The sequence below is a fragment of the Lycium ferocissimum genome, chromosome 4 (assembly GCF_029784015.1).
Source record: "Lycium ferocissimum isolate CSIRO_LF1 chromosome 4, AGI_CSIRO_Lferr_CH_V1, whole genome shotgun sequence".
In the NCBI taxonomy this organism is placed as follows: domain Eukaryota; kingdom Viridiplantae; phylum Streptophyta; class Magnoliopsida; order Solanales; family Solanaceae; genus Lycium; species Lycium ferocissimum.
In genome coordinates, this window is record NC_081345.1 from 9,468,435 (window position 1) to 9,494,092 (window position 25,658).

General features: G+C 34.7%; 1 protein-coding gene across 1 annotated transcript; it reads right to left on the bottom strand.

Moving 5' to 3' along the window:
- Positions 1-5,090: 5,090 nt before the first annotated feature.
- On the bottom strand, positions 5,091-10,761 carry LOC132051521 (non-symbiotic hemoglobin 2). The gene is made up of 4 exons (XM_059442654.1): positions 10,558-10,761; positions 10,133-10,247; positions 5,900-6,016; positions 5,091-5,425 (listed from the first exon to the last, which is right to left on the bottom strand). Exons 1-4 carry the CDS (start codon positions 10,650-10,652, stop codon positions 5,282-5,284), a joined length of 471 nt encoding a protein of 156 aa, XP_059298637.1. The 5' UTR covers positions 10,653-10,761; the 3' UTR covers positions 5,091-5,281.
- Between the last annotated feature and the right edge of the window lie 14,897 nt (positions 10,762-25,658).

Genomic DNA, 25,658 nt, shown 5'->3' on the forward strand with positions numbered 1-25,658 from the left:
TGGGATTACTTTCTTACAGTATTTATTCCACATATAGTTTGACCATAATGTACTTGTTGTTCTGAATCTCCACCATAATTTAGCAAAAAGCGCCTTGGAAACATCAAATAGAGATTTAAAACCCAAACCTCCTTCCTGTGTTGGAATACAAATGTTCTGCCATGTGGACCAGTGTCTGCTCTTTGCCTCTTCCTTATTACTCCAGTAGTACTTAGCAAAGATCTTGTGAATTTCATGAATGACACATTTAGGAGGGGCCAATACTGAGAGTAGGTGAATTGGCATACTTTGCAGTACACTTCTAATTAGAGTAGCTTTTCCTCCAAAAGATAGCAGTTTTCCTTTCCATGATAAAATTCTACTCTTCACCTTCTTTATCAGTTCTGCATAAAACATCTTCTTCCTTCTAGAATGGGTAATTGGACAACCCAAGTAAGTAAATGGGAAAAGCCCTTTGGTAAAACCCGTTACAGTGCCAACTGATTGAATTAGTTCATTTCCCACCTTAGCATACATGTAATAGGAGCTTTTAGCATTGTTTATGAGTTGTCCAGAAGATTGCTCATACTTCCTCAGAACCTCCATTATGCCTTTCAAAGATTCTAAATCAGCAGATGCAAATATGATGGTATCATCTGCATATGCTAAATGATTCAGTGGGTTAGTCCATTTAGGCATCCCATACCCTATAAAGCTCCTATCTTCAAAAAGAGAGTTCAATGCCCTTGACAAAACTTCCGCAGATATTAAAAATAAGGCCGGTGATAGAGGGTCCCCTTGTTTCACTCCTCTAGTTGATTGAAAGAAACCAGTTGCTTGACCATTTAAAAGGATAGAGTACCAATTGTTTGCCACCAGCCTCCAAATCAGTGTAATAAAATGTTCAGCAAATCCCATCTTCCTTAAAACATGCATAAGATACTTCCAAGAGACCCTATCATATGCTTTTGCCATGTCTAATTTCAATACTACATTAGCAGGCTTCCCTCTAACTCTGATATCTGAGACTATCTCCTGGGTTAGGAGAATATTCTCAAAAATGCTCCTCCCTTTTACAAATCCTGATTGATTGGATGATATAATACTAGGGAGTATATCTTCCAATCTATCATGAACCAGCCTTGACATCACTTTATTAATGAAGTTTGACAGACTTATTGGCCTCAAGTCTGTAAAACTGAGCACTGGTTGTTTCTTTGGAATTAGTACTAGGTTAGTATGTGTTATGGATTTTGGCAAAAATGCTCCATCAAAGAAAGCTAGTACCATAGCATGAACATCATCTCCTACTATATCCCAACACTGCTGATAAAAAACCCCTGTGAAGCCATCAGGTCCACTAGTACTGTCTCCATTCAGCTCATTTACTGCCCTCTTCACTTCCTCCTTAGTTGGATATGTGCACAACTTAATGTTTTGATCATGTGATATCATAGAAGGGACATGATGCAGTAAATTAGAAACATCTGGATCACCATCCTGAGTAAATTGCTTTTTGAAGTAATTGATTGCCTCATCTCGAAATTTGCTCTCTATCAACTAGCCGCTCATGCTATCTTGAATTCTATTTAGTTGCAATTTCCTCCTTCGCCCAGTGACATAGTTATGAAAGAAACTGGTATTTCTATCACCTTCTGTGTACCATGAAAATCCAGCTTTATGTTTCCAATACTGCTCTTCTAAGTTAAGATATTTTTTCAATTCTGCTTGAGCTCTTTGAAGAACAATCCTATTAATGATGGTTGGCTCCTCTTCAAATAATTGTTCCTTCACTTTAACTACTTCCTCCCTGATTGTAAGTTGCTTGAAAATATCCCCATAGGTCTCTCTACTCCATTTAGACAGAGCCACTTTAAGATTTTTCATCTTATGTTTAAAAGCCAAATATGGAGATCCTACAAAGTCAGTATTCCAGTTCTGCCTTACTACTTCTTTAAAATGAATATGTTGTACCCAGAAATTTAAAAACCTGAAAGGTTTTACAACATTGGTCACTTTCTCACCACAAGACAATATCATAGGAGCATGATCTGATCCAGTTTTAATGAGGTGTTCCACTTCAATCTGAGGAAAGATCTCTTGGTAAGACTGATTAGCTAAGACCCTGTCCAACCTTTTAAAAATGCAATCTTCAGCTGCTCTCCCATTCCACCAGGTAAATGGACTTCCTTTGTAACCCAGATCAAATAGTTCACAAGAGTTTATACAGAATGCAAAATCTTCACTTTCATTAAGTGTAACTGGAAGTCCACCTAATTTTTCTTCCTCTGATAGAATAGCATTAAAGTCCCCACCCACCATCCATGGTAGGTTCATTGATCCTGCTAAGTAGTACAGATTCTCCCATAACTCTTGCCTCTCCCCTTCATTACATTTGGCATAGACAAAAGTAACCAATATGTCTTGGCCAATATCTTGATGATTCAATTTAAAGGTAATTTGCTGCTCAGTATTCAAAATGAGCTCCCATTGAACAGCTTCATCCATGAATACCCATATCTTACCATTTTGATTTGTAATAGCTGTGACCATCCCCAGTCTCCTTTTGTACTTTTGTAAATGTCTACAATGCTGAAAAGGTTCCATGAGAGCAACAATGTAACACTTATACTGTTTTTGTAAAATGACAAGCCTCTGAAAAGCTTGCTGAGTATTCACTGATCTAATATTCCAAATTAGTGATTTTAACATCATTTGGATTTAGAAATGCCAGTTCTCTTTGGTAATACCCTCTTGACTTGTGGGACTTCTTGATTCTTTGCTTTTTTGACACTTTTTCCAAAAGCATTTGGGGATATATCAGCATCCCTTGTAATCTGTTTGATGATGTTATTGTCAATGTTAGCACCCTTCTCCTCTGTTTGTTCTAGTTCCCCCAACGCCTTTTGTACTTCTGCCTTTGTGACCTTGTGAGCAACAATATCATGTAAACTTGCCTTTGGATTGGTGTGGTGTTCATACTCTGCAGTCTGTGACATTTTTTCCATACAATCCCTGTTTGTAGCCTTATGTTTGTCAACTTCTCCCTCATTATTCACCACCTGCCTTTGGTCTTTGCTATGACTTTCATTTTCTGCCTGCTCGCTGCTCTTTTCCTGCATATCATTCTCTTCGTTGTGCTGTTTTGCAGTATCTGTTTCCCTACTTTTATCTGGTGGTTCCCCTTCCTTGTTGCTTGGTATTTGACTGATTGCTTCCTTACTTGCAGATCCTCCAACATGAGATGAGCATGGTGATAAGGATGGGTTCTCATTATTTTGTTGAAGCTGCTGATCTGGTCCTACTTCATTAGAAATTTGTAAGACTTCCTGTTGTACACTCTCTTCCTCTTCTGATCTTGTGATTCCCTCCTTTGTCAATTGTTTCCGTGTACTTTTCTTTGAATCCGAATCTGTCCCCTCTATTTCCTCCATCCTCTCTCCCCATTTGTTGGTTTTTTCTATTCCTTCTTCACTCTGCCTCTGAGTCTGTATTGACTCTTTGCTAGTATTGTCCTTCGCTGGTTGGACTTTGCCAAAAGAGGCTTCCACCCATAGTTTTGTGGTTGCCTGCTCATTAACTTCTTCAACTTGTTCATTTCCCTCTAACTGCCTGTGTGACATGTCTGTTGGTATCATCATTCCTTTATTTTTATTGTGATCAGTAAGTGCAACTACTGATTGTTGTATTTGTTGTTGCTCTTCCTTACTCACTTCCTCTTCATTTTTTGACAGGGTATCAAACTTGTTTTGAGTGATGATTTGTGGCGCCGCAGCAGCCACTTTTTCTCCCGATGTTTGCACACTGTTTCCTTTTTCTTCTGTATCTTTTTTAGCATTCCACTGTGCAAGGTCTCCAATAATCTTGCCACTAGCCAGTTTCCTAGGAATAAAATTGTTGCCCTTTCCCTGCTTCACTCTGTCTCTAGGCAGTGCTTGTTGTTTACTTGGCTCCTTCTCTTTGTTATCCACATTTCCTTTCTCCTTGCTATCCCCTTTAAAGTTCTTACTCATTTCCTTAGTAGTCCTTAATTCAGGATTTAGTACCCTACATTCTATTTCATCATGTCCTTGAAGCTTACACTCAAAACAATACTTTGGCAGATAATCATATTTGATGTTAACCGTAACATTTCTCACTGATCCGGTCTTCTCATTTTCAATATCCATGTGTACGGCTTTTGGTAAATCTTTTGCTAAATCCACCAAAACTTTTACCCTTGCACAACTTGGACGTGTTTTATTTATTGTTGCTAAATCCAAGTGTAATGGTTTGCCTACCGCAGATGCAAGGGAAAACAAAGATTCTTTTACATAATAAGTAGGCAAAAGATTAGGGAAAGAAATCCATGCCATGGCTTTAGTAGTTTCTTCTTCCACTTTGAAATGAGCATCATAGAGTAGCGGCCTCATCTGGTAATAGCCCCCATCTTTGGAATTAAGGAAATATGTGGCTTTGGATGTAAGATTTATATAATCTTCTATGAGATTAAGACGGATTAAAACATGTCGATTTCGAAAGAAACCAATCTGACACTCCCCTTTCATCCCGCATTGTGATGGAATAATTGTTCTAAGTTCGTCTAGTTCCGGCCATCCATAGGAAAACTTTCCAATAACAACATATTGAAGGTTTTCTATAATATTCATACGTTCCACTTCGTTCTCCGTCCACTTAATTCTCGGTTGCCCATTAACATACGTGACAGGCTTAATTCCTATAGGTTCAACTCCTTTGGTATTCTCAATTGCCCCTGCTAACTTTTGTTTATAATCAGTAGGAGCAGTGTTTTTGGTGGTTGTAATAGCATTTTGGTTAGTGAGGGTGGGAAATTCAGTAATAGAGGCGATATTCACTGGCAAGCCAGTCCCCGGAGGAGGCTGACCGCCGACCGAGGTGGCCATGTACAGTAAGAAATCTCTAGGTTTAGGGTTTTCGCTTCATATCTATGTTCTACGTACCTATAATTTTCCTTGTTGATCGAGATGCGTTCGAAATTTTTGTGTCGAGTAACGGTAAAACTCTAATGTTTGACTTCTGTTTTTTTTATATCATGTTGAACTGTGTGACTATTTTATCCAAAAATATACTTTTATCTTCTAAATGATATCTTTAATACAGAAAGATAATTTCATTAAAAAAAATTATGGTGTTTCCATTTGTATCAAGCACACCCATTCTTTCATTCATATGGGGAACTGAAAATAAAGAAGAGTAGCTAGCTAGGCATAGGCACCCCACAAACATATTATATATAAATAGATATAAAAAAAAGAAAAGAAAGAGCACATGATAGGTAGGACTAGGCAGCAGCCTCAGCGTGCATCTCAGCTTTAATGGCAGCAGCCAATTGGTCATAGGCTTCAGCCCATGCTTGTTTCATTTCTTCACTCCATTTCTCTCCCATTGCTTCTTCCACTGTTCTTAACAATGCTTCTTTTACTACCTACAATCATATAAATACTTTTTTTAAGTTTGTAATCTCCGACTGACTATTATCTATAATTAACTTTAACTTTTAGATGACCTTATAATGTATTTTTTACACACTATCAATATATATATATATATATTCATATTCCCTCCGTTCATGTTTACTTGTCCATTTTTAATTTTTTATGCCCCTTAACTCTTAAGAATTAATGAATGAGGTATAAATTCTACCATATTACTTATATTAATTGGTGTATAGTTTCAATGGACTTGAAAATGAGTAATTAATGCTAAGGATAAAACAAGAAGTTTTTTTTTTCTCTTGATATGCTAAAGTAGATCAATAAAAGTGAGAATTTATTTTTAATATAGTAGACAAATAAAATTGAACGGAGGAGGGAGTATATATAAGTTAAACTCTCTCTTCTTCTTCTTCTTCATTCTTTTTTTTTGGGTTGTAAACAGATCTAGTGAAATACAAAATTACCTCAAAGTGGGGGTCAATAACTCCTTTCTGGACATGGATGGATCCCAAGTACTTGAGAGTGGTATCACCAACCACCACTTCCCCCTTCTCCCGAAGCTGAACCGCCGATTCACATGTCTGCCCACCACAATATATATTCAACCACGTTTGTTTTAGTACTCTTTTCACTCTAAATATTGGTAAATATTTTGAGTTTCCAAGTTTAAATTGGTATAGTACATCATATTCGTTTTCATTTTTGTGGTAATGTTTGATAAATTTAACATGAATTAGACAAAAAAAAAAAAAAATTGACTTTTAGCGCACAACAAAGTATTACTCTGTTATATGATACTTTTCGCTTTTTGAAGGTCAATTTGACTAAACTTTAAAGCTAAATTGAATTAAATTAACTCAATTTGTAAAAATAACATATATATATTTAAAAACTACATGAAAAGTACTCTAAGTTACAATTTTTCTCATATCAATTTGGTGAAAAAATACATCTTAAAATATTAGTCAAAGTTCATACAGTTTGAATCTCGGGAAGCGAAAAATATCACATAAATTAAGACAAAGGGGTCATTTAGTACAAAGGGTAAACATAAATAGTCCTGGGATAAGAATTTAGCAATTCCTTATCCCTTGTTTGGTTAGTAATCATGGGATAAGTTATCCCAGGAGTAAAAATAATGCTGGGATAACTTATACCTGTCATAGGGTGGAATAAGTTATCCTAGGATAAGTTATCCCGGGATAAGGAATAAACCTCTTTTTTTTTTTTTTTTAGAAATTATCCAATGTATAACACTTTTAGTCCAACATACCAAACAATCAATAAAAAATAACTCGAATAACTAATCTCGGATAACTTATCCCAAATAATTAATCCCGGATAACTTATCTCGAGGCGTAATTTGTTTTTGAACCAAACCACCCCTAAGGGCTCGTTTGGTATGATGGACAGAGAAAAATAGTCTTGGGATAAAAATTAGTACCGCCTTATCCAACGTTTGATTGGAAAAAAAACTCGGGATAACTAATCCCGGGATTAGTTATCCCGGGATTAGAGTGTTTTTTTATCCCACCTTGAGGGTGGAATAACTAATCCCGGGATAACTTATCTCGGAATTAGTTATCCCGGAATAAGTTGTTTCCAACCAAACGAGCCCTAAGAGTATACCATTAAGAACAAATTGAGATGTCTAAGATTGAAAATTTCGAATATAGAATAATCTGATTCTAAAGTAAAGAGCATCATATAAAATAACTAGCGGTCTATGCCCGTGCTGCGCACGGGCCCAACACTTTAGATTATAGTGCATCTATGTGTATATAGTTGTCTTTGAATGGTGATTATATATATATATATATATATATATATTATGTTCAAAGCACGATTAATATAACATTGTAGTTTGTGCTCCATATCTAAAACTTTATTATATTAATGGTTGCTACGAATACAAAATCGGCAAAATTTATTAATATTTTTTAAAAGAGAAGACTTGTTTAAAAAGAAACTATTTTCCTCTCTTTGAGATAAAACAATAGCAATATTTAAGCATCAGTTGATACTTTTAATTCTAATTCGATTAATTTAAAAGTGTAAAATACTTATTATTTTTTATCAAATTTTGATTTGGATAATTCTAATTTAAATTATTAAATTAATTTTACATGTTTAAAACAAAACAAAGTAGAAATTGATTTTCTATTTAAACGAAGAAATACTATTTTTTAATTTTTGGTAAATATTCTCGGTTTAGCTCATTTTACTTGTCATGTTGTCTTTTGCATGGTTTTTTAAGAAAATGTCGATTAGAATTATAATTTGACTAATTTACCTTATTCATTATTTGATTTCCATTTGATATATATTTTCTACGACATTAATCTCTTTTCACATTTATTGGAGTAAGAATAAAAATAAAAAAGTAATTAAATTCTATCTTATTTTAAAATATAAATATTTTAAGTATATTTGTTTTAGTAAACATAACAAATAAATGACATGGCGGAATAGCAAATACAACAGTTTAATAGCTAGATTAGATCTCAGGCTAATATAAAAAAATAAAGAAAATTGTATGGTTTGACTACCTAACTTTTTAAAGAAAAGCAATTTCATTTGCTCCCACTAATGGATTGATACACACGTGGCAATGAATCCATCATTATTGACTCAATGAGATACTTTGGAAATTACATAATATTGTTTGATTTTTTAATATGGGGTGCATTTTTTTTTTTGGACATTATTAATTTGCACTATTTTTATGCATATATATATATATATATATATACACACTATGTTCAAAATATGATTAATATAATATTGTAGTTTGTACTCCGTATCTAAAACTTTATTATATTAGTGTTTACTACGAATACAAAGTCCTTTTTTTTTTTACATTATATTTTTTTTAATATGGGGTTCACTTTTTTTTTATATTGCTTGATTTTGTTAATATGGGGTCCACTTTTTTTTATCGTGAGTTTGGAGATGGTGGGTTCCATTATTTTTTTTTTTTATATATTGCTTGATGTTGTTTAGTATGGGGTCCACCCTTTATGGGGTGCACTTTTTTTTTTTGGACATTATTAGTTTGCACTATTTTTATGCATATAATATATATACATATATACATATATTATGTTCAAAACACGATTAATATAACATTGTAGTTTGTGCTCTGTATCTAAAACTTTATTATATTAGTGTTTGCTACGAATAAAAAGTCTGCACTTTTTTTTTTTAATATTATATTTTTTTTTAATATGGGGTTCAATTTTTTTTTTTTTAATATTGCTTGATTTTATTAATATGGGGTCCACTTTATTTTTTTTCCCATGAGTTTGGAGATGGTGAGTTCCAATTTTTTTCTTTGCTCGGTGTTATTTAGTATGGGGCCCACCCTTTTTTTTTTTAAGGGACAACGGACGATGAAGCATGAGTCTAAACCCATGCTTTATATAGTTTCTTCTTTTTTTTTATTTTTATTTTTTATATTGCTTGGTGTTATTTAGTATGGGGCCCACCCTTTTGGACATTATTAGTTTGCACTATTTTTTTATGCATATATATATATATATATATATATATATATATATATATATATATAGAGAGACTATGTTCAAAACACGATTAATATAACATTGCAGTTTGTACTCCGTATTTAAAACTTTATTATATTAGTGTTTGTTACGAATACGCATCGTGTTTAATATGGGGCCCACATTTTTTTTTAACGTGTTTGCTTTTTAAATATGGGATTCACTTTTTTTTTTTTTTTTGAATATTGCTTGATTTTGTTAATATGGGGTCCACTTTTTTTTTTTCTTTTTTTTTTTTTTGGATGTGGTGAGTTCCACTTTTTTTTAATACTCGATGTTGTTTAATATGGGGCCCATAATTTTTTTTTAAGTTTAATATGGGGCCCACAATTTTTTTTTATTTTTTATGGGATTCACTTTTTTTTTTCAATATTGCTTGATTTTGTTAATATGGGGTCCACTTTTTTTTTTTCCCCGATTTTGGATGTGGTGAGTTACTTTTTTTAATACTCGATGTTGTTTAATATGGGGCCCATAATTTTTTTTTAAGTTTAATATGGGGCCCACAATTTTTTTTTACAATTTTTTTTTTTTTTTTTTTTAGGGGTTGATTAATATGGGGCCCAAATTTTTTTTTTTTTTTTTTATGGGGGGTCCACAACGGACGACGAAAATGTGACCCCCAAACTCCCTCTATAATTTTTTTTTAAGTTTAATATGGGGCCCACAATTTTTTTTTACAAATTTTTTTTTTTTTTTTTTTAGGGGTTGATTAATATGGGGCTCAAATTTTTTTTTTATTTTTATGGGGGGTCCACAACGGACTACGAAAAAGTGACCCCCAAACTCCCTCTTCTAAATAGTAGTAAAGAATAATAAATATACTTTTCAAGAAAACTCCAAATAAAGAAAAAACAAATAGTAGTGGGACGAAAAGTTAAAGTCAGTCCAAGCTGACTTTGGACTGTAGAGAGCATGTGCATATCACGGACCTTATCGTTAGTAGTTGGGAAATATGAGGTATGGAGAGTGGTGAGTAACAGTATTGAATATGCCCAAATTTCTTGAACCAATACAGAAATTTCTACCAAGAATAAATCCACAAAAATGACGGATAAATCCTTTCCCAAGCAGGATAAAATGGGGGAAAAAAAAGTTACTCCATTAAAGAATGGAAATATAAGTATTACTAACCATCTTGAAAACCTTAACAGCATGAGCTTTAAGCTTAGGATTGTTCTGAGGAATTTCGTCTGAGTCCTTCAAGAATGAAAACATGTTCTTTGCTGCTGGTGCTATCTCCAGTATCCTGTCAATATATACCATCATATTTTAACCCCAAATAGGAAAAAGAAATGAAAAAAAAGATGTACACACCACACTTTTATTTACACATGATTAGTGGCGGATCTATAGTAGATGCAGTATGTTCTACAAAATTTACCAAGTCAAGTTTGTAAAAAAATTGACATACATATGTCCACGTCAAGTTTGTAAAAAAAATGACATACATATGAAATAAGCAGGATCTACTGACTCTAAATTTTGAATTCGTCACTGCTTTTTATTATGTTATAAAATCGTAAGCAAAGAACATTTGTATGTGTGTGGATACTCACAATGAGAAGAAACGAAGACTGAGTTGAGGAATGTTTTGCTTCATGGCTTCCCATGAATCCTTCACCAAAGCTTCTTGTTTATCAGTGAACCCCATCTCCTTCTCTTGTCTAACCTGATTTCAATCCGTCTCACTTATTTATATTCTGCTCAATTATGTTGTATCCTTTACATATTTATACTCGTGGGACTGTTTAAGCTTTTTTGACGAGTTATAAGGAGGAAAATGACCATTCATTTCGCTAGAAAAGGAAAATAAAAGTACAAACAATTAAGAAAAATGAGAACCACTACGTCACACCTTTGCTCATAAGATCTGATACATTGAACATTTGTCCAACAAAGATAAATATGACTATAATTAATTAATTAATTAAATCCCTAATTGAAATTTTTGGAGGTGGGATTTGAGATTCGTACCAATTACTTATATTATATTATTTGCTCTTGGCTCTTGGGAATTGTTTAAGGACTTTTCAACTCTCTATGAGTACATTATTCTCTAATAGCGACACATTCACACAGAGTTTAAGATATATACATAGTATTGTTGGTGGAAGGGATTTCTACATTGGGAAAAGGCATAAATATCCCCCAAATCTATGACCGAAGTTTCAAGGACACTGACGAGCGCAAAACACAGTATAACTTAAACGCTTCGCTAGTCAAATATAATATATAGTATTTAGATCGTCTTCACAGGAATTGGTACAAATAATTACTCAAATAAAACTTGCTTAGTATTATTCCGGGCCGCTAGGCGTGGCGCGTCGCATCGGGCCAAATCCTCAGAGTTTCCAATTTCGATAGGGATCCCTTTTTGGGCAAGCGCGGCGCGGCCCGCTATGCGTAGCGCGTCATGCCATGGTATTTTTTAGTGACTTTGTGCGTTTTCTTCCTTTCTCGCATGCAAGCTCGATCCTCGGATCCCGAACTCCATCCCGATTGATTTTATTGGACTTCTACTCAGACTTCGAAGTGCCAAAGCATCTATTTTTGCTCCAAATTGCTCAAAAGATCGGATACATGTCCTACACACAAAACATACGTAATAAGTATAAAATACTCATGTTCAAGCTCAAACACGATTAAAGTCTAGAAAATAAAAAGCAAAATGTAGCTAAAAATCCGTGTCTCTAGACTACCATCAGACACGCACTACTAAGAATAGATTTTTCGACCTCAAAAACTGCCTTATGTGACCTCATGAGGTCGGTTTTGGGCAAACCGGCCTCAAGGGTAGGTCGGTTAGGGGGAGAACGGAAATTTTACCAACCTCATGAAGTAGGTATTTTTTTTACACCGGATTCCATATTATTAATAATACCGACCTCATGAGGTCAGTTTTTCCAAAATTATTTTTTATTTATTTAATTTTACGGATCTCATGAGGTCAGTTTTTTCAAAATAATTTTTTATTGATTTAATTTTACCGACCTCAAGAGGTCGGTTTCTCCAAAATTATTATTTATTTAATATTATCTACCTCATGAGGTCGCAAATTTGTTAGAATATATATTTATTGTAGTTTACCGACCTCATGAGGTCAGTTATTTGCAATTTCTGAATAAATGAAATACAAAAACCGACCTCATGAGGTCGGTTTGTTGCAATGACTAGAAATGTTTTGCAAAAAAGCCAATCTCATGAGGTTGAATTTTTTTTTTTTTTTTTTGCAGAAAACTGACATCGTGATATCGATTTTTTGCAATTTTTGAAAATCTTTTGCTGAAAACCGACCTCGTCTTTTGCAGCTGTCCACATGCCAGAATCAATACAATTTTATATTTAGCTAAACCAGCTTAAACAGCTGCCAACAACTCACTAAACTACAACAAACAAATAAGACATTAAACTACTTCAACAAACACATATTACAACCCGCATTAGAACAAATTCAACTCCAAACAACTTCAAAGTTTAATTGAAACATCATTCAAACATTTGCAAAAGACATTAAACTACTTCAACCTTCGCAAACATCCACAAAACATTAAATTAGTCTACCTTAAAGTTAGTCTATAACATTAAACTACTTCACCCTTCGCACACATCCACAAAACGCTTATACACGCCACAAATCCACCACAATATTAAGATTCAAACACGTCATTGCATGTTTGTGAGTCGCATCATCATCCGCACCACTAGATTGAGACTGTGGAGGTCGAGTACGGGGGTTACAAGCATCATCGAGACACGGGGGTATTACACAAAACCTACCTCATGAGGTTGCAAAAAGCAGTTTTTTGAGGTTGGAAAATTCTATTTTTTTTAAGTAGTGAGAACACTTCTTAGATCAACTAGAACTTATAAAACACTCTTATACTGGCATTCTACGGTACAATGTTAGAAAATAATCCTCGCTATATTCCTTTCTAAGTGGTGTTCTCAAAGGATTAATAGGCCTTACTATAAGGTAGACGCCATAAGTGGAAGCATTCCGATAATCATCTATAAACTCATACAAGGTGCTTTTTTCAAAGAAAGTTGAAGAACAAAACTTGGTAATCACACCATACTATCACGTCCTTAGTCTTTAACTAAGCGCACGTGCAGCACTTGACAACTCGCTCACGTTCTTGCACAACTTGCTCACGATCTTGCTATGCCAAGTCAGCCTAGATTATTACACTTAAGATCGCTAAGGGAATAGTAATTAGGAAAGACAAGATAAATTTGCTAGAAGGAAGCTTTTTATTATAGAAGACTTGATTAATTTTTGCTTGATGGCTTACAAATGAATGTCCCTCTATTTATACTACTCAGTTAGGGACTAATATGTAAATAATAATTATTGCATAAGTCCCTACATATTTACAAAGAAGCCCCTATTCTAGAAATCTCTACACAACTAGAATATTCCAAGGACCTTCCATGCAAATCCATGAGATTCTAAGGTCTTCCAAGAGAAATTCTCAAATTTCTCTAGAACCTTGTACACAAGCTAGGATCTTTTTTCCACATAAGCTTCCTACATGGCAAAAATAGTTCCTAGTGTCACCTAGGTGGCATGATGATGTGGCGGGTTATCACACTTTCCCCCGCCTGATGTTGCGACGGCTGCTGCGCAATGCTGTTGTATAAACTCCCGAATCTTGTTTTTAAACTGCCACAAGTCTTCGTACCACTCCCATGTGGACTCCTCCGGTGATTTCCCCTTCCAATAGATGAGGAACATGGCAGTGCCTTTTTTCCCTTGTTTCCGCTTGGCCTAGTAGTCAATGATAGCCTCAATCTCTGTTATGTGAGGCAGTGATGGTAACCGGTGCATGACCTGACCCTTTCCCGGTTCATGCTCCAACTGAATCTTGTGATCCAGCTCACGCCTAAGAGGCAAGCGCTTAGATAGCTCTTCAGAAACACCACCTTTGTTTTCTTCGAGCAAATTATCTGTCCAAGGCGGCGGTGTCTCTTGGGTACCATTATCTTCCTCCAAACTTGTAATGGTTGCCATGAATGTTGGCTCTTCTTTCTTGAGCCCCTTGACAAGATACATAGCTGAAAATTGTGGATGGCCTTGTCCATGCGACATAGTCACTATAGGCACCATGCAAGTGCCTTCTCGCTCCATGACCAAGAGACGTTGGAGGTAGGGATAGATCATCACGTGGCAATGTCTAAAGAATTCTTTACCCAAAACAATGTCAAAGATATCTATAGTAGTGGCGGTAAACTTTGTCGCACCTTTCCAATCGCCCAATTTGACACCAACTCCATTGGCTACACCACGAGCATTTTATGGCTTAGCATTCACGTCTTGACGAGGGTGGTAATTGGAGTGAGCTTCAACTCTAATCTCTTCACTGTAGCCTCGGTCACAAAATTATGAGTTGCTCCAGTGTCTACCAATGCACGAGCGAGCTTGTTATTGATGGTGAGATCCACGTATTGATTTTTATTCTCGTCAGATTGGATAGGTTGCTTCTTAATAGTGCCGCATATGCTTATCATACCTAACTGTGCGGTGCATGAACTCTCTTATTGTGTCTGCTTCCTTTGTTCACGGACCATTGCATTGAGGCTTTTTAAGTAGGGACAATTTCGGAAGCGTTGCCCTCCACATATGTTGCATCTTTTCTTCTCGATTTGTGCCTTCTTCGTAGCATAACCATAACGACCACTTGACTTCTTGCCATCAAACTTGTTGGCATTTTGAGTCTTGGAGTATTGTTATGGTGACTCCTTGCTCTTGTCACGGTCTCCCCCACCATTGGCATTGCCATCCTTTGGCTCATTACCTTTGCCTTTGTCCCGTTTGTCATGCTTGAAATCCATCAAAGACTCGGCCTCCACTATGGCTTGGTCTATATCCCTGACATGTTGGCATTGCAACTCTTGCTTAGCCCAGTTCTGTAACTCGTCCATGAAGTGAAATAACAAGTCATCGCTGGTAAGGTTAGGAATTTGAAGCATAAGGGTGGTGAACTCCTTGACATAGTCGCGAATGCTCCCTGTCTGCTTCAACTCTCTAAGTTTGCAGCTTGCCTCATACAAGACATAATTTAGGAAGAACTGTTGCTTGAACTCATTCTTGAACTGATCCCACGTGCTGATTGTGCATAGACCTTTATCAGCATCGGCAGCATTTCTTCTCCACCATAATATGGCAGTCTCTGATAGGTACAAAAGACAACGGTGTTGATCCTGGCCTCATTGTCTCTCACTTTGGCATGCTTGAAATAATTCTCCAAGTGCCAAAGAAAGTCTCCATTTCCTGTGCATCACGAATCCCTTTGAACACTGGTGGCTTGGGAGCCTCGATCTTAGCTTCCCTCGTTACAACAACATTGCTGGCTGCCTCGATCACGCCAACGTCCACCTGCTCTTCGAGTGCCACTATCTTTGCCTTTATGGAATCGATAGTACTTAATGCTTCCATGAGTCTGCACTCTAAGGCAGTGATGGTTTGCTTTACCTCAATCTCAGCTTGCGTACACCCCTCCATGTCATTTCGGATGCTTTCAATCTCTTCAAGAGTGTGCCCTTCAAGAACGCTAAGGGTGCCCTCCACCTTGTTCAGACGTTGTCCAAAGATATCGATGGCGTCCATCCCACATTAACCTTCATAATCCACTCTTTACCGAGCGAGATGTCCTCGGACAGGACCTCCATGTCATCCTCGCTCGCCTCAGTAGTAGATGATTCTTGGGATGTAAGCCCTTCGTTTGGCACAACCTCTGGCAGCGCCTCTTAGCTCTTGTTGGCGGCATTCCTCTTTTTGTTATGGCCCTTCTTGCCAGCGGCATCCTGAGTGACGTTGGCTTGGGTTTTAGCAGCGTTGATTTCTCGGTCGTTTGTCATTCCCTTAGTCGCAACCTTCGCTTTGATACCATATTGTCATATCCTTAGTTTTCAACTAAGCGCACGTGGGGCACTTGACAACTCACTCACGTTCTTACACAACTTGCTCACGATCTTGCTATGCCAAGTCAACCTAGATTATTATACTCAAGATCGCTAAGGGAATAGTAATTAAGAAAGATAAGAGAAATTTGCTAGAAGGAAACTTTTTATTATAGAAGACTTGATTGATTTTTGCTTGACGGTTTACAAATGAATGTCCCTATATCTAAACTACTCAACTAGGGACTAATATGTAAATAATAATTATTGAATAAGTCCCTACATATTTACAAAGAAGCTCTTATTCTAGAAATATCTACACAGCTAGAATATTCCAAGGACCTTCCATGCAAATCCATGAGATTCTAAGGTCTTCCAAGAGAAATTCCCAAATTTCTCTAGAACCTTCTACATAAGCTAGACTCTTTTGTCCACGTAAGCTTCCTACATGGCAAAAATAGTTCCTAGTGTCACCTAGGTGGCATGATGACGTGGCCGGTCATCACAATACACTAGTGCATGTAATTAATCAATAGAGGAAGTAGTAATTTCAAATGCAACCAAGATATACATGTTTGTGGAACCATCTAAAATTGGCCTTTCCCCTTTAACGTATAGATGCTTATAATTAATAATTGTACCTAGTTTTTGAAGCCCATTTTAATCCTTCATTTATTTGAAAAGAACTCTTCCAAATTATATATTTCCTTGTTCCCCTCCATCACGTGCTAAATTGTTGTTGGATAACATTGTAGTGGGCGTTGAGAATTCTAAGTTTAACCGGCTCGCACATACCTCATAAAAGGAGGGAGGTGTCCCGGGGAAGTACAGTTGTGAATCGTACCGGGGAAGTTGGAAAAACCCGCCAACCACTTGATGGTGCTCTAAAGGATACATTTTAGAGTCACCACCTAATTTTTAGGAAATTAGGAAAACCAGTTCGAAAAGGGTTCGTTTACAATAGTTATTTTACGACTATCCTAAAAGAAACCCAGTCTACCAAAGTCTAGGTAAGGGTTCTGGTGATCCCCCGGGGAAGGTGTTAGGCACCCCGGTATTAAGGATCCGCTCAATCGCGGTTTACCTACGAGTTCCAATAATATGCCTTATGGATATAAGAGTTTTGATAAAAATTGCTTTATTTTTTATATTTCCGCAATAAGATTTAGTCATTTCATACACAAATACGCTTTTTCGAGAAATCGTCGAAGTAATTTTGCCCAAAATTGAGTGTGGATGTCGGACTTGAACACTTAGGCTAATACCCGAAGGCTCTTAGCCTAAGTAGGACTCTACATAAGTCCACCCAAAAAGGTTTTGAAAAAAGCGTTTTTTAAGTATTGAAAATAGCTTTATAAAAAATAGTTTGTAGGCATATTATACGTATGTAAACCGTAATTTACTTAACTAAATTATCCAATTTTTATACAAGTTTTAGGCCCCTTTTTAACATTTTTTTATACAAGCATTTATCAAATTTTACAAGATTTATAAGTTACAAATCAGTCAAGAAGTCTCAAATCTGCACTCAACGGTCCAGTCCACAAGATCTTTAAATGCCACTTTAGTCTTCAAGATTTTAGAAATCGATTAGATTCAGTCCTTTATCGTCCAAACAGTCCCGGTTTAGTCGTATGCCATATTAATTTATAAAAGGGTTATTTTAGCAACTCTAATACGTAGATTTAATCATAAAGGTTCCAATTTTGAATTTGTAACGCACATAGTGAGCATTAAAAACATGAGATGTAAAGATACGGGACTTGGACCGACCAAACCCAAGAGAAGAAAAATAAAATGCAAGTTTAAATCCAATGTATGCTCCAAATGTGTTGCCCGTCCATATTTGAGGTTGACTCGATCTAGTGGTGTTAGTGGGCCTCGTGGAAGCCCACCAACGGATTTTGGGGGAGAAGTACAAATGAGTATACATACATTAGTAGATATTTAATGATTAATATTAAAATGCTGAAAATCGAACTCCTAATTACTATTACAAGGCCAAAAATTAAATTACATTATCACATTTGGGCCAGGCCCAATGATAAAAATAAGTCAGAAGCAAGAAAATGCAACCCAGTGGCCATTACTGGCCCAATTCTCAGAAAAAATAAGACTAAGTGTGTGCGGCTGAAGACCAGGCCCAATCCAAAGCCCAACGGCAATTTTATCAAAATAATCCTAAGTGTGCCAATGAGAATATACATGATATACAGGCCTATATACAACCCTTGTTACCCCATTTTTCTAAGCATTGAACTGCGACAGTGATACACATGGTATACCACTTGGTATACTCTCATTTTTCAATTTTTTCTAAGTATAAAGACCAAATACACCCAAATATACCAATGATATACCTGGATATGAAGGGCAAAACCTCATAGAAAAGGGCATACCCTTCCATATCCAGGCTAATCTAAAGGACTTATTGCACATAAATCACATATAGTACACCTCTAGATAAAATTCAAGCAAACAGTCAACACTAATAGAGACTCAAGGCATAATATCGCACCATAACAAGGTTTAGTAAATTACAAACCCTACCAAGGGCTTAGAAAAGCAAGACAATGTAGTATAGGCAACCAATGTTCACAAGTAAAAGGGGGGGGGGGTAACATAGACAGTATAAGACCACAGAGGTACATTTTTAAGGAATAAGCTAAACAGCAATAGGGATAACACATGAGACCTCTAAGCAAGCATAATATTAGACTCAGTCATCAAGCACATTCACACACCTGTCATGAGCTAAAGATCTCAAGTGCAATTTCAAAAAAAAAATCAGTGATGCTAAGTGTCCATGTTAGTTCTTTAAAACCCTTTTTTCTCAAAGTTTTAGTGCCAAGCAGTTGGAAAACAGTTGGTTAACCCCAGAGGTTCAGTTTTAATGCAACGTTTTAGTTGTTTTAGAGTAAATAACTTATGTTAGCTTATGGTGAAGAAACAAACAAGTAGGTAGACTTGGAAAGTATTTTATGACTTAAAGGACTGGCACTGGTAGGCTAGACTAGGCATGGGTAGACACTAACACACAGATAAAGAGCATCAAGTTCTCAAAAATGGCAAATGGATACTCAGAATCAAAGCTAGTGTATCCCATTGACATCAAATATTCCCAGAACCAAATTGACAACAAGAGGGCAAAGTCATGACACAAGATGATTCCAAAACAATTAGACAGTAAGAGGGCAAGTAGGTTAAAGTGACAGTTAGGCAAGTTCTTTTAGATGGCATTTTAGGTGGTTTCTTAGGCACAAATGAGAATCAAAACAAAGGCAAATGGAACACACTAATCTGGCTTCACCTTGAGACAATAGGTGAGGACACAACAACAACACACAATGATAAGCCACAAACCAAACCCCTCTTTGCTCAAAATAGCAGGTGAATGCACATGAAAGGTCATAGTAGGCAGTGTTAAATGGCAAGATGATTATCTAACACTTAGTGTAGAGTCTTTTGAGCTATAAAGCTATTTGAAACATTAAGGTTCACAACCCAACACAACCATTATTTATCCTTTAAAACACTTAGGACATGAGTGAGTGAACCAGACCACACAGAATTGAAAGAACAAACAGATTCAAGTTCATTTTGGTTTCACAGATCATACACAGTAATGCAAAATATTAGATTGAAACTTCCTAAAGGTACATTACTATGTGATTAGTATTTTTTGAACAAGTTCAAAGTTCAGCCAAGACTCACAACCAACCAAATGTAGCATCACAGAGAGAGTTACACAGCAAACTTAAGTTTTAGGATAGTATCAAATGTAGACAAGCTCAAGTGAGATCACAGAAGTAAGGCAATAGTCAAACAAGTTCAGAGAATGATTTTTAGACAAGCTACAGGTTCAAAACAAGCTTAAGTGTTCAACAACTCAGGCCCTAGGTGTGGTATGCATAAACAGAATCATGGGAGCATAGTTTTAGCTTTTAGAATTCATTTTTTTGCTTTCAGATAATCACAACACTCAACATAAGGAAAAAGGGGGAAAGGTTACACATAGTTACTAAAAGTCATAACAAGGGAAGTTCCCAAATAGGAAACAATCGGCGAGGCTCAAAGTAGCCCAAATGGGAATTGACAAAGGTATATGACACTCACCCTAGGTTCAAAGGCCAGTCATTTGCACTCCTACAGGTCTATAAGTTAAGAAACCCAGGTTGAATATTTCATTTTAATCAATCTTATGGTCATTATTTTTCAGCTAGAGCTAGTGTATACAGGATTGTCAAGGAACCAACTTTCAAAGTCATTTTTGTTACACTTAAATTTCAAAGAGTTTAATGTTATGTCTACTAAGCAGAGTAGGAAGACAATCCAAATACACATGATGGACCTTAACCAAGTGAAGAATCAAATAGCACATGTAGGACTTTTAAAAATTTGGGACAGTGTAAGTGTTGTAAACCAAAGGCACATAGAGCAAACAACAAAGGTTTTTAGCGACCAAAAAAAAAAGAAAGAAGGGAAATCATACTCATTATCAGTTCAGAAACAAACCAGTAGTGATTAAAAGTTCAGTTTTGGGATTTCAACAAGTAACATGACACAAAAATATGAGTTTAAAGGTAAGTTATGCATGCAGGATCAATATAGACAAGAAGACAATCCCTCAAACCCAGTTCACAATCTCAGAAAATACAAAAAACAGCATGAGTTGTAAGTTTTTAAGTCCATTAATTGACAGTACACTATTATGAGCACATAACAAAGTAAATTTTGAAACATACCATCAAAACATACCAGAGAAAGGTTTCAACACTACACTGCTCTTTGCACTTTTCAAACTCCATTTTTACTCTTTATTCACTTAAAACATAAGCACGAGGTTCACAGAATTCACAGAAAAAGAAAACTCAAAGTTATCTTTCACAAACACAGAAGCTGCAAGCAGCAAAACTCAACTTCATCAACCATATTGGACTCTAAATCAAATTTACACAAACTAACTGTAGTTTACATGAAGAGAATCAGGACAAACAACAACCCTTATGAATCCATTTCTTAACCTATTTTAGTAAGAATGTCCCTTAACTTCTTTAAATTTCTTAAGCTTCCTCTCTTGTGATCAAAACAGCACCAATAAACCAGTTTTAAGACAAACAACTCATAAAACTTCAATTTCTAGTTTAAGTCACATTTTAAATTTATTTTATATCCTGAAGATTTTAAAGATTGTCAAACCAGTTTTAAACCCTTTATTTCTATTTGATTTTAGGCCTCAAAGTACCATTACCACTTTATTTAAGACAATACAAGTTCATTACCATAGTAAAACACCAAGCATTTACCATTTTTTAGGCATAAACTATAATGATTCAACACATAAGCATCATACAAGTAAAAATAAGGTAAAACAAGTAAATAACAAGCATATTATATAAAGACTACATTGAAACAAAGTAAAGAACAAATATGTACAAGGGTTAAAATGGATTATTACCTTTTTGTAGGGCAACCTAAAGATCAAAATGGAGAGAAATGAGTCAACTTTCAAACACTAACACTTGATAACTTTAGAAATAGCCCCTTTCTTCTTGAATTCTTATATAATAGGTGTATATTTAGAAGATAGTAGTGTATATTTGGTAGAATATAAGTAATATATGCTGATTTTTTGTAGTATCTATTTTTATATAGGATATGTATATATATAGTGTATAGTTTATAACTTAGGATTTTTTAGAGGAAAGTTAGGCAAAAACCTAGACCCTTAAAAATGGCATGTATGCCTTCTATATATAGGGAGTTATTAGGGTTCTAGGGACATATTGGAAATGAATAAAACACTTCCAAAACTAAACCCCCCCCCCCCCCCAAAAAAAAATCCCGCAGCCTTAAAATTCAAAAACAAGTATAGACAAATCCAATTCTAACCGAGTTGTACTACCCGTACTATCCTTATACAAATTCAGCAAATTTAAATGAAAAAACCTACAAATTCTAACGAATAGCACAACTCACATATACAAAAGCCCCTAAAAAATAGGAATAGTACAGTGAGTCACACAAACAACCAAAATAGTACACAATAACGTTCAAATAGTACAATAACAACTGGTAATCCATAAAATATCTCGGTCTAATTGCACAAAGGGGTTCCCCTACGAATTTACTCATTTAGGTGCCATGGGGCCAAGATAACGAGTTCGGAGACCTCGTCCATGGCAACCATGGCACGGTAAAAATAGCAGTAACACCCTTTAGGGTTAGGATTAAAACTTGATTAAAATAGAAATTAAACCCGTAATCGACATCAGTGAACTCAGGGGAACAAAACCCCCCAAAAAATTATCGCGAGATAGCCATGAAAATGGTTGAAATGAAGGAACGAAACAAACCCTAATCGCGTCGCCCAAATCGCCATGGAAATAACAGAGAACAAGAGAGAAAAGACGGGGATAACAAATGGGGATTGAAGTTGCTCCTTTGCAACTTTGGTCCCCTGCTATATATATACACCCCCCCCCTCTCCCCGTTAGTTTTTAAAAGGTTAAAAGGGCCCCTTGACTTTAAAATGTAATTTAGAAAGGGCCCTTCGTATATATTTAAATAGCAATATTATAACTATATATAAGGGAACATCACCAAATTTTATCGTCCTCACATTGCAATACAAAATTTTTGATTGGTTGAGGATACACACGTGGCTGCTAGCCCTGCCACTGCCATTTCTTTGTCTGACTATCCACTTTAACACTCAATTCCTTTTCTTCATTTCCATTAGACGTGGGCCCCTGCATTTTTTTGCCCCTTACTCCCTCCCATTTATTGTACTCTTATTTTAGATCTTAAGTACTAATTACCCCCTCTTCATTGCAACTTAGTTTAGAGTAAATAGATTTTACATAATGAAGAAGATATTAGCTTTTTTTATCTTCTTAATTTTTTTTTATCCTTATATAGATAAATAAGTTTTTATATAGTCAATTTTTTTTTTATATTAAATCAGTACTATTTAATTAAGGGTTATTTAGTGAAAATATTTCTTACTCTTTAGGGGTAAGTAGTTTTTTAAAGAGTGTGTCTGAGCTAAAATATACTATATAATATAAATCGGAGGGAGTATTAGATTACCCTTCATATCATTTGTCATTATACGTTTTGGTAAAATTTAGGCAATTGTGGAGCCACATTTTCATTTCTAACTGGAGCATTTATTAGATCTTAATAATTACTTCTCTTCATTCCAATTTATGTGGCGCTTCTAATTTTTTTGAGAGTTAATTTGACTAAATTTTGAAGCTAAATTAAGTTATATCAACTTAATAATTTAGATTGAAATTTAGATATTTAAGAAATACAAAAACCATTATAAATTATAATTTTAGCCGGGGATTAATATTTTTAAACATAGACTATATATGAAGAACTAAATTCATTCTTGAGGTTTATTTAATGAATTTAATTTTTTCCTTAATTTCGCCTAAAACTAAACTTAAATCACAAATTTTAACTAACATAAACTCTTTGCAGCATATTACTACTATATATAAGAGAGGATCCCAAATTTTTGTAGTCCTCACAAGAATTTTAATCCTATGGTGTTGCTACACATGGCTTTGTTTTGTCTTTTCCTTGCCTATTATCATTTTTTGGATTCATTCTTTATCTTAAGTCAATTTTTATGTGAGCATATGTAGTTGGTGTATATTTTACTACTATATATAAGGGAGGATCCCAAATTTTTATAGTCCTCAAGGATTTTAATCCTATGGTGTTGCTACACATGACTTTGTTTTGTCTTTTCCTTGCCAATTATCAATTTTTTGGACTCATTCTTTATCTTAAGTAAATTTTTATGTGGGCATATGTAATTGGTGTATATTGAACTGTAATAACTTTTTGTGAATCTTTTCTTGCTCTTTATTTCCTTCGGTTCATATTATATGCTATTCTTAGCTTTTATATTTAGATAAGTGAATTTTTACATAACCAAAAAATTATAACTATATATAAGGGAGGATGCAATCTGTAGTTCTCACAAGAATTTTAACCCTATAGTGTTGCTACACGTGACTTTGTTTCTTCTTTTCCTAGCTTATCCTCTTTTTTTTGACTCATTCTTTATCTTAAATCAATTTTTATGTGGGCCTATGTAATTGGTGTATATTGAATTTTAGTGCAATAAATTTATGTGAATCTTTTTTTTTTCTTTATTAATACTTTTTCTTTATACCAAATTTTTCATTATTTAGATAAGTGAATTTTTACATAACCAAAAGATCATATTAAGTAGGTACTATTTAATTAAGGTATATTAGTTAAACGCTTCTTACTTTCTAGCCCAATACCATATAATATGAACTGAAAGGATTATTAAATTAACTTTTACATTGTTTGTTATTATACATATTTGCAAAATATAGGCAATTATGGAGCCGCATTATCGTTTTTTGGGAGATTTACTAGATCTTACTAATTACTCTTGCTCCCGTATTAAGTTATGTGACATTTTTCATCTTGCCGGAATTAATTTGACTAAATTATAAGGCTAAATTGAATTAGATCAACTTAATATTTTAAAATTCAAAATTTAGATATTAAAAATTATAGAGCCGCATTATCATTTTGAACTGGAGATTAACTAGATCTTACTAATTACTCTTTCCCCCGTATTAATCTATGTGACATTTTTCATCTTCCTGGAATTAATTTGACTAAATTATAAAGCTAAATTGAATTAGATCAACTTAATATTTTAAAATTAAAATTTAGATATTAAAATTACAAAAAGTACTATAAATTGCAATTTTAACTTAGAATTAATATTTTTAAGCATAAACTATATATGAAGAACTAAATTGATTCTTGGCGTTCATTTAATGAAACTAATTCTTTTCTTCCACAACATTTAGCTAGCACAAACTATTGTTACATGAAATATTATGAGTAAAATTAAAAATTATAAATACCAAAAAAAAAATCTACTTCTATCTATAATTACAAAATTATATGCTCATGGATTCATAAAAATGTCAATATTTTTTAATTTATGATTTTCACCGAGTTGTAATTATTTTACATAATTAAAATATGTTACTTTACCGAATGTCGAGTCGCTTGTGTCCTTTTTATATTTGATTATTTTTCTGCCAACCTTCCTTTCTCATAAATAATTTTTGTTTTAAAATGATCCAATAAGTTGACTAAAGAGCATTAATAACAATGAAGACTTATCAACAATACATATTTAACGTGCCGCTGAATTGTTAATTATGCGGTAAGAAAATAGGTAATAGATTATACTTTTTAAAATAAAATATTACTACATTTATATCTTGAGTTCGCGCCTGGGCTTAGCACGGGCCTTACGTAACTAGTATAATTATAAGTAACAACGTACTCGCTTATAAATCGCACAAAAGACCGACTTTTTATAAAAATAAGTTTTGGAATACGTTGTTTTGCAATATGAGCTTTAACACGAGCCCAATATTGACGTACTTTCGGGGGATATTCAAGAATGTAAAAATGCGGTCAAAAGTAAATCGTAATTTATACGTCGTCTTAATTAGCAATTTTCCCGAGTTAGACGGAACGGGATGTGTATTATTTATTTTTTGACTTATATTTATGAAAATAAATAACTCGTATCTTGTAATTGTCAATTTTCACAGAATGATAATTAAACGTCAATTTTGTAATTTTCTCGGGATTTTTAATTTTTAAATTTTTTAAGGGCATCCTTAACCTGTCTTGGACTTGGGATATATGAAAATTAAAATATACGTTTTATGAA